Source organism: Giraffa tippelskirchi, chromosome 12 (assembly GCF_054371585.1).
Source record: "Giraffa tippelskirchi isolate mGirTip1 chromosome 12, T2T-mGirTip1v1.2.pri, whole genome shotgun sequence".
NCBI lineage: Eukaryota > Metazoa > Chordata > Mammalia > Artiodactyla > Giraffidae > Giraffa > Giraffa tippelskirchi.
The window spans coordinates 12,224,926-12,238,516 of NC_137286.1; the positions used below are offsets into that span (position 1 = coordinate 12,224,926).

General features: G+C 44.6%; 1 protein-coding gene across 4 annotated transcripts in view; it reads left to right on the plus strand.

The window, feature by feature from the left end:
- Positions 1-6,616: 6,616 nt before the first annotated feature.
- Positions 6,617-13,591, plus strand: part of LGMN (legumain) — a 33,075-nt gene continuing 26,100 nt past the window's right edge. Inside the window, exons 1-2 of one of the 4 annotated variants that reach the window (XM_081548185.1) lie at positions 6,617-6,694; positions 9,358-9,693. In XM_081548185.1, coding sequence (XP_081404311.1) covers positions 9,688-9,693 — 6 coding nt within the window. In that variant the 5' untranslated portion in view covers positions 6,617-6,694; positions 9,358-9,687. The remainder of the gene's footprint in view (positions 6,695-9,357; positions 9,694-13,591) is intronic. The other 3 variants (XM_081548188.1, XM_081548187.1, XM_081548186.1) reach the window with 3 other exon arrangements.

Sequence of the window (13,591 nt, forward strand, 5' to 3'; positions counted from 1 at the left end):
TACCCATTCTTTCTTACTTCCTGCAATAGAACTCTTGAATTTTAGTCAGGTTCGTGGCTGCCCAACTAAAGACTGCATTTCCAAGCCTTCCTTGAAGCCAGGTATGACCATGTGCCTCAGTTCTGGCCAATGTACATGTACATTTTCCAGCTAGGTGCCTGAAATGTGACATGGCGTAGAGCCACTTTGGACCAGATAAAGTCAACAATCTAGGAATGGAAATGCTCAAGACAGAAGGTAACTGGGTCCCTAACACCAGGCAATCTATCAGTCCTGGACTTCCAACACTTGTGTTTCACAAGAGAGAAACCTATCTTGTTTATGTCACTGTCACTTTGGTCTTTGTCATAGGAGCTGACTCTGCATTCTAAGTAATATATTTTTTATTCCCTCCTCTTTCTCAAACAGTGTCTGGAGAAAGGGTAGACTTATGTAGCCTCGTGGTCATCAGCAGCGAACTCCATTTGGTTCTCCACTTAGAGTCTCACAGGCTGAAATCATGATGTCGGTCAGTCCGAATGCCAGTCCGGATGCTCTGGGGAAGAATCCACTTCCAAGCTTATTCAGTTGGTTGACAGAATCATGTTCTTTGTGGCTGTAAGAATGGTGTCCTCATTCCTTTGCTGGCTGTCAGGTGGAGACCTCTCTCAGCTCCTTAACCTGCCCGAATGCTGGTGGCCCTTCCAGCTTCAAGCCAACAACAACTTTCTCTAGCACTAGCCAGACCAAACTCTGCTTTTAAAGGGCTCCTACAATTAGAGTATGCTTACCTGCCCAGATAATCTCCCATATAACATAATCACAGGAATAATATCTCATCATATTCAGAGGTTTCACCCATACTTAAGGAGGAGGAGATTAGACTTGAATGAGGGTCATCCTTAGACTACTGCCTACCATACAGGTAAATAATAATTTATTATTTATTATTTATAATAATAATAAGTTATTATTTGAGTGGAAATACTTAAAAAAAAAACAATCAAGAAGAGACAGGGCCTCCCCTGAGTAAAGGAGCATAGCAAACAGCACTTACCTGTATCATGTCATTTAATTCAACTGATAAATTTATTTAATGGGTATCTATTCCATGACAGCTTATGCTTTTAGGCACTGTGGATATAGAAATAAATAAGATAGACTGGGTCTTGCTCTCAAGCAGCTTGTGTATTTATTTTAAAATATTTATTTCTTTGGTTGTGCCAGGTCTTAGCTGTGGCAGTTGGGGTCTAGTTTCCTGACCAGGGATTGAACCCGGGCCCCCTGAATTGGGAGCACGGAAGCCTAGCCACTGAACTACTAGGGAAGTCCCTCAAGCAGTTTAAATTTTACTGGAGTCACAGGAAATTAACTAACAAATGTATAAAGTGAGATTGTAAAGCAAAGTAAAAGGCTAGGGAATGGTGGAGGTTTGTGTAACTATTTTAGGTCTGCGGGCCCAGGATGGGATCTCTGAGGAGGTGGTGCCATTTGAGCAGAAGCTAGCTATATGTCTGGAAGGGGAAGGGCATTCCAGGAAGAGGGAGCTGCATACACAAAGGTAAGAAAGCCATCAGGCTGGAGAGGAATAACTCATGTGGCAGGAAATGAGATCACGGGGACAGGCAGGAGTAAGGCCACGTGAGCCAGTGGAATTTTGTTCTGGAAGGATGGGATGGTTTTTGAGCTGAAAATCATGACGAAAAGTTTTGGAAATAGAAAGTAGTGAGGGTTGCACGCAATGTGAAGGTAATTAATGCCACTGAACTGCACATATGAAAATGGTTAAAATAAGCACATTTTATGTTATATATGTTTTACTACAATAAAAAAATGGAAAAAAAGAAAGGATAAGTAGTGCTTGGTCAGAGTCAAAACAAGGGGAGTCAGGAGCCAGAGGGAATAGCATAATTAACAGCTTAGGGGAGGCACTTCCCTGACGGTTGAGTGGTTAAGACTCAGAGCTTCCAATGCAGGGGGCGCAGGTTTGATCCCTCGTCAGGGAACTAGACCCCTACATGCTATGCAGCAGTCAAAAAATAAAAACAAACTAATAAAATTAGGTTGTTACAAAAAAATAAAAGCTTAGGGGAAGGGTGGCTATGCACCATTAAAAAAAAAAAAAAAGACCATCTGAAGAAGGCCTAGGGGTGTCTTCTAGGGTGTTGGCCAAGCTCAGGTTTTCATCCAGGGGCTGGTTACCTGGATGTATTTGCTCTGTGAAAATGTATGGAGCTGTACATTTATAATTTGTGCATTTTCCTCTACGCATGTTATACTTCCATTGAAATATTTAAGTTTAAAACAAGTCTAGTCTGTTTGTGGTGGGAGGAATTGAGTGTAGGGACCCTCGGGGCTGAGGCTAGGGCCCAGCACTTGTCATGCACTCAGTGAATAGCTGACACTTGGCTGGACTCTGAACTAAGTTTTTTCATTAGGTGGCTCTAGTGGTAAAGAACACGCCTGACAATGCAGGAGACATACGAGATGAAGGTTGAATCCCTGGGTCAGGAAGATACCCTGGAGGAGGGCATGGCAACCCACTCCAGTATTCTTGCCTGGAGAATCCCATGGACAGAGGAGCCTGGCGGGCTACAGTCCATGGGGTCGCAAAGAGTCAGACACGATGGAAGAGGCTGAGCACACAGCACATGCTATTTCATTTGATCTTTACAACAGCTCTACGAAGCACAGAGAAGTGGAGCAATTGTCCAGGATCACACAGTCAGGAAGTGGTGGAGGTGGAATTGAAACCCAGGTGGTCTGGATTCACCATCTAGGCCTTTAACCATCACATCAAATGGAATGAGTGAATGATATATTCAGCTTGCTCTCTCTCTAAACTAGAGGTTCTCAACATGGGGGTAGGTAGTGGCCAGCGATGCTGCTAAACATCTTAAAATGTGCAGGACCTTCCCACCAACAAAAAAATAACTGGGCCTCAAATATGTTAATGCTGAGAAGCATTGAGAAACTTGCTCTAGACCTAACCAATTACTTTCACACTCTCCCCAACTCTTGTTGTTTTATAATCATAATCTCTCACTTAATCTCCCACCATTAGATAAGAAACGACTCTGAACCTGCCATGGTTCCTTGGGGTTCTTATCTGTGGTGACAGTTATCCACCACATCCATATCCGGCTGAGCCTCATTAACCTCTGCTTATGTGGTATGGTGGCAAGAGTCCCTAGATGGTGACTTTTGCCATGAGAATTCAGCCAGGGGCATTTGATGGGGAGATCCCCATGCCCGTGTGTCCACAGGGGGCCTGCCATCTTCCTGCCGCCCGCCTGTGTGCTGTTTCGGCGCTGACCTCTGTTCCTGGTGCTTGCCATTGGCAGAGCACACCCCCTACCTGGGTGACACTCTGCGAGGGGGTACAGGAGCCCAGGCAGTGCTGCAATTCAGATCCTCATCTTCTTTTCCTCATTGGGAGTCTTAATTCATAGCTCAGCAGCCACAGGCATCTTATTAACACAGTGAGTAGCTAATATTTATAGGGCATTTACTTGGTGCTAAGTACTGGATTAATAAATTTAATTCTCAGAGAGACATTATGAAGTAGGTACTGTTTTTTCTTTCTTTTTTTTTAAATTCTTTTATTTATTTATTTGGCTGCACCAGGTCTTAGTTGCATCATGTGGGATTCAGTTTCCTGACCAGGGATGGAACCTGGGCCCTCTGCATTGGGAGATTGGGAGTGTGAAATCTTAGCCCCTGGACCACCAGGGAAGTCTGGGTGCTTTTTTTTTTTTTTCCATTTGACAGTTGAAGAAACCCAGGCACTGAGAAGCTAAGTGGCTTGCCTAGGTCACACAGCTTATAAGTGGTAAAACTGGAATTTGGATCCAGATAACTTGATGACAGAGCCCACCATGGACAAGTTCCCATTCCAGGCCTCTTGCATCTCAGCCTCCTCCCCATAGCTGGCCTAAGCTAGCCACCTTACAGCTTCTTCTGAGGCTCATCTGACCATCACCAGGGGACCCCTCCGCCAGCTCCTATGGTCCTCAATTTTCAGGCACCTTCTCTTGTTTCAACTCTGAGCTCTGAGCCCACACTGCTGCTGAGGGATACTCGGGGGACTACCCTGGGCCCTTTGTTTGCCTAAACATGCCTGGCACCAAGCCACCACATTCATTCCATTTCAAGTGTGAAAGCCTAACCAGCCAGAGGTCGCCATTTATTCTGGGTGAACAGAGGGAGTGGTTAAGGACACTCTGCCTCTCCTACTAGACAGTAACTTCCCAAGTGTAAGGAACAGATTCCTATTTCTCTCCATGTTCATTTACATCTGAGAAATGGAATATTTCCTGCCACAGCACATTAGTAAACATGGAAGTCACATCACCAGCAATTGCAGCCACCATAGATGGTGAGCTGGTGAGGCCTGAGGGAACCCAGGAAGGAAAAAATACCTGCCATCTAGCAGACATCAGACAGCAGCCACTCCCTATGGTGAGCCCCGAGGAAGCTCAGGATGTGAAAACAGTATACTGTGCTGAGTGAGGTGCACATCAAAGGACTGATTTCACTGAGTCCAGACTCTTGCATCTTTCCATACCTAGAAAAGTGCTACATTCCTTAATTTGGGTTATCTGGTTTTCTTTAACAATAACCTTTTGATGTTCAGACTACTTGTCCTTTGTTGCAAAACTTCTATATAACCTGGCTCCTCCTTGGGGCAGTTCTCTTAGGGTTACTTGAGATGCTATCCCCTGGACTTGGAGTCTTAAAAATTCCCACTGAATAAAGCATAATCTTCAACTTTTAGGTTGTGAATGTTTCTAAAGTCCACATACCTGGCACATAACATTAATGCTCCCCATTGAGGAAGACTGTGAAAGCACAGTGGTCCTGAGAACTGACTTCGGGCTTGGACAGACCTGAACTTGAAGCCCCTGCTCACTTCCCAGCTGTGATCTTGGGCCAAGTACTTAACTCAGGGTGGGTAAGCTTTTTCTGTAAATGGTCACACAGTATACACATTCTTTTGTGGGCTACATAGTCTCTCCTACAATAGCTCATCTCTGCCTTGTTCTCCCGAACAGTCATACCTAAACCAATGGGTGTGGCTGTGTTCCTCTAGACTTATTCACAAAATAGGCAGTAGGCCCAGGGTAGTACACAGACACATGATTTGCAGTTTAAAAAAAAAAAATTATAAAAGGACATCGGGGAGTTCCTTGGTGGTCTGGTGGTTAGGTCTCTGTGCTTTCACTGCTGAGGGCCTGAGTTCAATCGTGGTGGTGTTAGGGGAACCACACTGATTGAAACCACCCACCCTGGTCAGGCATCATAGTAACCATTTGCATGAGTTGTTTTATGACAGGAGGTCCTGATAAGGAACATGGAACTAATAAGCCTCCACCAACCACAAGAATTTGGGAAAGGTCAAAAGGAGACACCACATGTCCCACCACCTCCCAGAATCCTTCTCTCTGGCATCCATCTTGGTTGACCAAGGCGTGCACCACCAGGAAGGACTCTGAGTCAGAATGATTGGCTAAAGACAACCTGGAAACTAATCCCATCACCATAAAACTGCAAGCCATGTGACAGACCCGTTCTCCTGGGTTCCCTTCCCCTACTGCTCTCCACCCGGGTGCCCTTTCCCAATAAAATCTCTTGCTTTGTCAGCAGATGTGTCTCCTCGGACAATTCATTTCTGAGTGTTAGACAAGAGCCCAGTTTCGGGCCCTGGATGGGCTCCCCTTTCCTGCAACAGTGGGGGAACTAATTTGACACAAGCCAACACAGCCAAAACAAAAAAGATGAAACCAGACAACCCATGAATGTAAGTCCTATATATCTTGTGCTCGATGTCCTTGGGCAGGAGTGGACTTATTCCCTCATAATAACTCCATTCAACTCAACTTTCTGAGCTCCACACCATGGTACTTGTATGTACAGTATATTACTTTTCTCTCTCTGTGAGATAATACCAAACGTTTGAGAAGTAGCACTGCATACAGATTAAAAGCACTGGATTCTGGAACTAGACCGCCTGGCTCCGAATTCTGCCTCTGCCACTTCAGAGGTACGTGATCTTCCGAAAATTAACCTCCCTGACATAACTTTCCTTAGTTGCCCCGTATGTAAAGCTGGGATGACATGAACTGTGCGTCCCACTCCTAGGGTTGTTACTAGGATGAAATGGATCTGCACATCCCATCACCTGGGGCTCTTTAAAGATCCCAAAACCCAGGCCACAGGCAGACCAACCAAAGAACTCAAAATCTTTAGAGAGAGGCGGAGGCATCAGTGCCTACGAAGCTACTACCCTACGTGGTTCTAATTTGTGCACAAGTTTAGAAGCAGAGTGTTAAAGGGCTTAGCGCGCTGGGGCTCCATCCTTCCGGGGAATCACTGCGCCCCTGGTTCCACACACGCCAGGACCACCCTCCCACCCTCACCCCATCCCGCCCTAATTCACTGGATACCTTCCTCCCTGGGTTCCTTTGCCCTCTGGGATCAGAAGGCCCGGCGGGGGCTCACTGGGACTTGTAGTTCTTTCGACTCTCCGGCCTCGTATTCGCCTCCCATTGGCTTTCGAAGACGCTCCTCCCCGAAGCTCGGCCAATCGCCACGGCGCAGCCAACCCTCAAAGCAAGAAGCTAGGACCCAGCTCAGCAATCTCTGCAGGGAGGACGCGGGGCGCTGACTGCTCTGAGGTTGCGCACCGCGAGGAGTTCCCACGGTCCCGTAGCAGGTAATCAATATCTCTGGCAGGGGATTGGGCCCCGGGCCAAAGCCCCGGACCAGAGTCGCCCATCTGCCGCAGATCTTGGCTTCACGGCTGGGATTTTCAGTTTTCCCGGCCTTTTTTTTTTTTTTTTTGAGTAAATCCATTTCTCACCGGGCGAAAGGGAGTTTTCGGCAAACGATGACTCCGGAGGGAAACCCTGCGACCTCTCAGCGTTGCATCCCGTGGGGTTGGTGGGTTGGGGCTCCTTTTGTTGCGCGAGCTCTGGCTGGAAGCCCAGGCTCCTCCGACAGAAGAGAGAAACAGGCGCGAGCTGAGAGCACATTTGCTAAGGTCCTATAGCCAGGGAGTGCCAGGAGGGGTCTCTTGTGTCCTGTCTTAACAATCTAGAAACAATTCATGTTGTTGAGGCTTGTAATGCTGAGGTTGCATCTGTTTCCAGTTAGTTCTCGGGAGCCCAAGGGGGAAGGGGTTATGTTAACCACAACAGCAAGTATACCCAAAAGTATAAAAACATCCCTTCTGAGAAATCATAAAAGCTCCACTTCTCACAGGTTTGAGCTGGTGGGAGCTACAGGATGATTCACATCAACCATGGAAGTGAAAGTTAGCAGGATTTGGTCCCTTACTTCTATTAGAGTTGAGGTTTTACCCACGTGGTATTCAGTGTCAAGAATCTAAAGGCTGGGAGAAGGAAATTTTAAGAAAATAAATGTCCATGGTTTGAGACTTGCCTGTGGTATGTAGTGAGTGGCGTGGCCCAGCTGTCTTTGCTCCAGACAGTAATGTCTTTACTGCATTAGTTCGCAAACATTGGTTGAGCCTTATGAAATTTTTAAAGCAGGGATTATTTCATAAAGGGGAGAGGCAGTTTATCATGAACCATTCCAGTGTTCCAGGGGCAGCATCTAATCCTGACTTGTGGGAAAAGGTAGGACTTTGCAGAGAAGGGAATAATTGAATGGAGTTTGAGGGATGGGCAGGAGCTAGTGAGATGAAAGAGAAGAGTATTTTGCCTGGAAAACAGCATGATGAAGGCAGGAAAAGAGCACTGATTTTGGACCCGGAGTCCTGAGCCTGGTTGGAGCAAGGGATTTCATGTGGATAGTGGAAAACAGAGAGGCGCATGTTGCAAGCCAGTAAGAGACTGGATTTTGCCCTGAAAGCCCTAGAAACCAAATTTAGTAGATGTGTATCTTTGTTGTTGCTATTGTTTAGTCGCTAAGTTGTGTTCGACTCTTTTGTGACCCCGTGGGCTGTAGCCAGACTCCTCTGTCCATGGGATTTCCCAAGGGAGAATACTGGAGTGGGTTGCCATTTCCTTCTCCAGGGGATCTTTCCAACCCAGGGATAGAACCTGAGTCTCCTGCATTGGCGGGCAGGTTCTTTACCAGTGAGCCAAGAGGGAAGCCCAGTGTGTATCTTAGATACTCTCTAACGTGGAAGAGTGTTGGAGAGAGGCCACACCAGGGAGCTCATTGCTGTAATTTCCAGGAGAATTGCTGAGGGTTTTAAAGACAGTTGCATTTGAAAGGAGGGATGAGAAAAAGGTTGTGAACTCTTAGGTAAGTGAACACCATACCTAGTATTGTTCAGTAAAAATATATTGAGGTGAATGCTGTCTCTTGAGTTTTCCACCTATGACTGACTATCTTTTTTAAGGAAATGACCAGCCTTTTTTTTTTCTTTCCTTAAACCACAGACATTGCTTTAGGCCAAAATTTGAGTCCCATTTTATGATGGGGAAATCATCACATGTTAAGGATGCTGAAATCTGGATGGTTAGACATATGACTCAAATTATCTTGTAATCCAGGAGATACAAATTAAACCCATAATTAGACCACTTTATGTCTGTCAGATTAGAAATTATGAAGTTTGTTACTCTCAAGAGTATCAATTGTTTGGAAGATATCAGATATTTGGAAGTATATCTTAGGACAGTACAACTGCTAGCAAAATAGGTATATCTTAAGACAGTGGTTCCAGTCCTAAAGTACCAGAGACACATTTGTGTACAACGAGATGAGTATAAGAATATTTTCGCAACATTTTAATAGTTCAAAAAAAGGTAATAACCTACATGTTTCTTAGTAGGAGAATGTTTGTAAAGTGGATATATATTTTTTAAAGTATAATAAATTGATTGGAATGAAATAATTTACAATAGTGGTTACCTTGTGGTATGCAGAGAATGAGACAGGACAATGGGGGACTGTTTTATCTGTGATGTTTTCTTTGTTTATGGAGAAAGAGGATTAACAGATTTGCAAAATATTAACAGTTGATCTGTATGATGGTAACATGTATTTTATATTATATTTGTACATTTCTGTAGTTTAATGTGTATCCTTACAATTTCTTAAAATATAAGTTGTAGCAAAATTAAACTTAAGAATTTACATCTAGTTATAAAAGTCCTTCATTTTGGGAAAGACTACAAACTATTATTAATCCTAGATTTCAAGAAATAGTAATTTGGAAAAAACTTAAAGAAATCCAAATAAGCAGTGAAAATAAAAATGTAGAAAAACCATTAGCCAAAAAGCAAATCTTCTAGTCATTAGTTCATTTAAAAAATCTTTCTTGACTATGTGTATTTTGAAATATGTTATAGCTGCTTGTGCATTTTGAAATGTTAAAAGATAATTTTTTTTTTTTTTTTAAAGTAAAGTGAAGAGGTGACGGAGAAGGCAATGGCACCCCACTCCAGCACTCTTGCCTAGAAAATCCCATGGATGGAGGAGCCTGGTAGGCTACAGTCCATGGGATCGCTATGAGTCGGACACGACTGAGCAACTTCACTTTCACTTTTCCCTTTCATGCGCTGGAGAAGGAAATGGCAACCCACTCCAGTATTCTTGCCTGGAGAATCCTAGGGATGGTGGAGCCTGGTGAGCTGCCGTCTATGGGGTCGCACAGAGTCGGACACGACTGAAGCGGCTTAGCAGCAGAAGAGGTGACAGAGGGTGAGCTGGTTGGATGGCTTCCCTGACTCAATGGACGTGAGTTTGAGCAAACTCTGGGAGATAATGGACAGGGAAGCCTGGTGAGCTGCAGTCCATGGGGTTGCAGAGTCGGACATGACTTAGTGACTGAACAACAACATCACTCTATACAGATATAAAAATGAACAGGTGTTAAAGATTATATTTAACTTATTAATGAGGAGATCTAGTGAGGTATTACAGTCAGTTGAAAGGAGATTCCAAAGTACAAAGTACGTTTGTAGATTAGCAGCACTGCAATGTTCAGTGGGAAACCTGGCTTCTTTCTTTCAATGGGGGAGTCATTTGCACCTCCACTTAATAGAATTCATTTGCATGTTTTTAGACAGTATTATTTTCATTTCTAGTATCTACAGTTTACAGAGTTGTGGAAAAAAAATTCCGTAGAATCATTGCAGGTAGATTCTTTACAACTGAGCCACCAGGGAAGTCCTCCATAGAATCAGAATTAGGTAACTTTGAAGGACATGCTCTAATCTAGAATGTGCTTTGCTACTGACTCATAAATGTTCCCTATGAAAAAACATTGATTCACTCACTTGAACAAAATCCATTTTTTTTGAGGTTTGAGATAAGACTACTTGGATTTTCTTTTCTTTCTTTTTTTTTTTTTTCCATTTTACTCTTGAAACAGAAAAATCAAAGGATATGGGAACTGAATGGGCCCTTAATAATTTACTTCTACCATCCCATTTGACAGATGAACAATTAAGGTGAGGCAGGGTCTCCCTGGACTTAGAAACTGTAGTAACTTAGTAACTGTCCTGTATTAAAGAGAAATTTCACCTGACATTTGTTAAAATTGACAAGATGGGGACGTCCTTGGTGGTCCAGTAGTTAGGACTTTGTCCTTCCAGTGCATGGGGCACAGCTTTGATCCCTGGTTGGAGAACTAAAATCTCACATGCCATGTAACGTAGCCAGTTTTTTTTTTTTAAATGACAAGATGGATTTTATTTTAGCTACTGTATTAGAGGAGAAAGACATTCATATAGAACTGAGCTCAACTGCAAATACATCAAGGACAACTGAGATTTATTGCCAGTAGGCAGAGTGGGAGGGTCAGTGGCTGAAAAATTGCTAAGAGAAGCTTGATTAGATGCCAAAGATAGGAGATTCTCGCAGGATTCTTGCTAAACTTGTGCTCAGCAGGCCAAAGTCTCGTCGGGCTCAGAGGAACTTGACTTCAGCTCGGTGAAGGAGGGCTCCTTGTCTCCTGTCCTTGTCTCTTTTGCATGTTATTAGCCAGGAACCACTTGCATGATGATTTTGTTGTAAGCCCCCAAAGAACAGAGAGCAAGATCTAAAACCTGTAGGTTTGGAAGGCTCTTTACAAATGTCATTGTCTGCCCAGCTGCTTTGCTTGGCTTTAATAGTTTGCTGTCTCTAACCCAGAGCAAATAGCAAGTACAGGGCTGATATGGGAGGTCACAGGGTGGTTAAGGTCTGGGCTTTGGTATCAGACCTGGATTTGAATATGATCCTGCTATTTAGATGGTCTTTTAACTGTAGCCTTGTTACTTCTATTGCTGGTGACAATTGATCTAGTATGTGCACTTGGGTCTGTCCCATACCTCCCCTATTGGATCAGACCCCACTTGATGGTACTGCCTGAAGTGGAATCCTTCAGTTGAATCAGTGACTTCATGTAACCCTGTAACCTGAGAGGGTCGCTGGACCAGTGGGAGCTAGCTGCTAGGACCTGGCATTGGAGGCTGCTGAAATTCATTTGTAAAGGCTTGTCCATTGACTTTGACTTTGTGTGGTTCAAGTTCTCCTTTGATGGGCTCTTCTTCTAAGACCTTTTATAACCGATTACCCACAAGTGCCTTAAAATAGTAGGGTGATGAAGAGCAGGCACGTTGGGTATCCTGCTGCTGGAGGAAACTTGGAGGCCCCGGAGTGTGGGGTGTAGCCCTCCCACCTGTGGTTATAGGACTTCCGAGATATTCACAAAAACAATGCTTGTTTGGTGTGACAAGCAAGGTGGTGTAGTGGAAGAAGCAATCTTGGAATCAGATCTGTGTGTCACCCAGCAGTGCCACTTTCCACCAAGTTTCTCTACCTCTGCTAGTCTGTCTTAGCTGGAGGGGGTAATGAGACTGCTCACAGGCTGTTGTGAGCATGGGAAAGTGCCTTGCACACTCCATGGTTCGTAGATACCCATGCATATCCTGCCCTCCCTCCCTGTGAAGCATAGCAACACAGAGCACTCTTGGGGAGACTTTCCTCTCTCCCCTCTTTAGAGCAACAGCTCCTCTGGGTCATTTTCTCCCTGCAGATGGTTAGCACACCAAACACATACCCCTGAGCATCCTCAGAGGCCTTCCCACTCTCGGCACTTTTAAGAACTACCTTTTTCTTTTAAAGTTGTCACTGTATCCCATTATAAGGGTGTATCATATTTGACTTAGGGCTTTCCTGGTGGCTCAGACGGTACCCAGGTTCGATTCCTGGATTGGGACGATCCCCTGGAGAAGGGAATGGCAATTCACTCTAGTATTCTTGCCTGAAAAATCCCATGGATGGAGGAGCCTGGTGGGCTACAGTCCATGGGGTCACAAAGAGTTGGACATGACTGAGCTACTAACTCACACACACATAATTGATTTGATAAATAGTACCCTGTAGATGGAAAAGCCCCTGATGTTGGAAAAGATTGAAGGCAAAAGGAGAAGGGGGTGGCAGAGGATGAAATGGTTAGATAGGATTATCAACTCAGTAGACATGAATTTGAGCAAATTCTGGGAGATAATGGAGGACAGAGGAGCCTGGTGTGCTACAGTCCTTCGGGTTGCCAAGAGATGGACATGACTTAGCGACTGGACAACAACAGCAGACAACCCCCATAAATGACCATTTATGTTGCCTCCGGGGTTTTGCTGCTACAAATGGGTGAGCTCCCTCACCTTAAAATCTTCCCTTTTTGAAAAACGATACCTGACACTCCCACTGGGACTTCCTCTTCTGCCTTTATTTCTTCCCCAGCACTCATGACCACCGGACAACCTGCCTCTTCCTGCTAGAGTGTCAGCTCTGCAAAGGGTTTTGCCAGTTTGGCTCCCTGTTCAGTCCCTGTGAGCACCTGGTGGGTGCTCAGGCCCTGTGTGTTGGATGGATGAGTAGACAGGAAGAAGTGGAAGACAACGCCTGTGTGACTGGGGCCGTGGAGTGCCGCGGGCAAGAAATAGCGGTCTTCCTGGGCCAGCTTGGCAGGGATCGTTTCCTTTTTTTTTTGGCTGCGTTGGGTCTTCATTGAGGTGCTTCTCTAGTTGCAGCCGGTGGACTAAGTCACCCTGCAGTGTGTGGGATCCTTGTTCCCTAACCAGGGATCAAATCTGCGTCCCTTGCATTGGAAGGCAGATTCTTAACCACTGAGCCATAAGGGAAGTCCCAGGGATCGTTGTTTACTTTTTATTCATGAACTTTTCGCTCTGCTGAAACAAGAATCATAGGTATGCTGCAAGATGATTTGTGACTTTGTTTTCCTGCTCTCGACTTTGTTTTCCTGCTCTCGACTTTGTTCAGAATAGTGCTGACCAGGAAATTGCCATCTGAAACCTGCTGTTTTGAGACGTGTTCATTGGAACACGTGATGGAAGGATTGATTACTTCACATCTTTCCTTCGCCCCAGGTCCCATACGTTTCCCAACATATTAGTGTATGTGTTTTTTAAGTGGCATTTCCCAGTCGGTGTCACATGGTGAGGCTTGTAACTTGGCATTGTATTCAAGGAACCACAACTCTGTGTTAATTAAAAAAAAAGAAGACAAGAACATCGTCAAATGTTAACTCTGAAAATGTCCCGTGTGTATGAATAAGATACTTTCCCTCACTGAGGAGTAACTTGCTAGTGTTTTAGTAGAAGAATGAAAGGTAAACTGGAATTTGTAA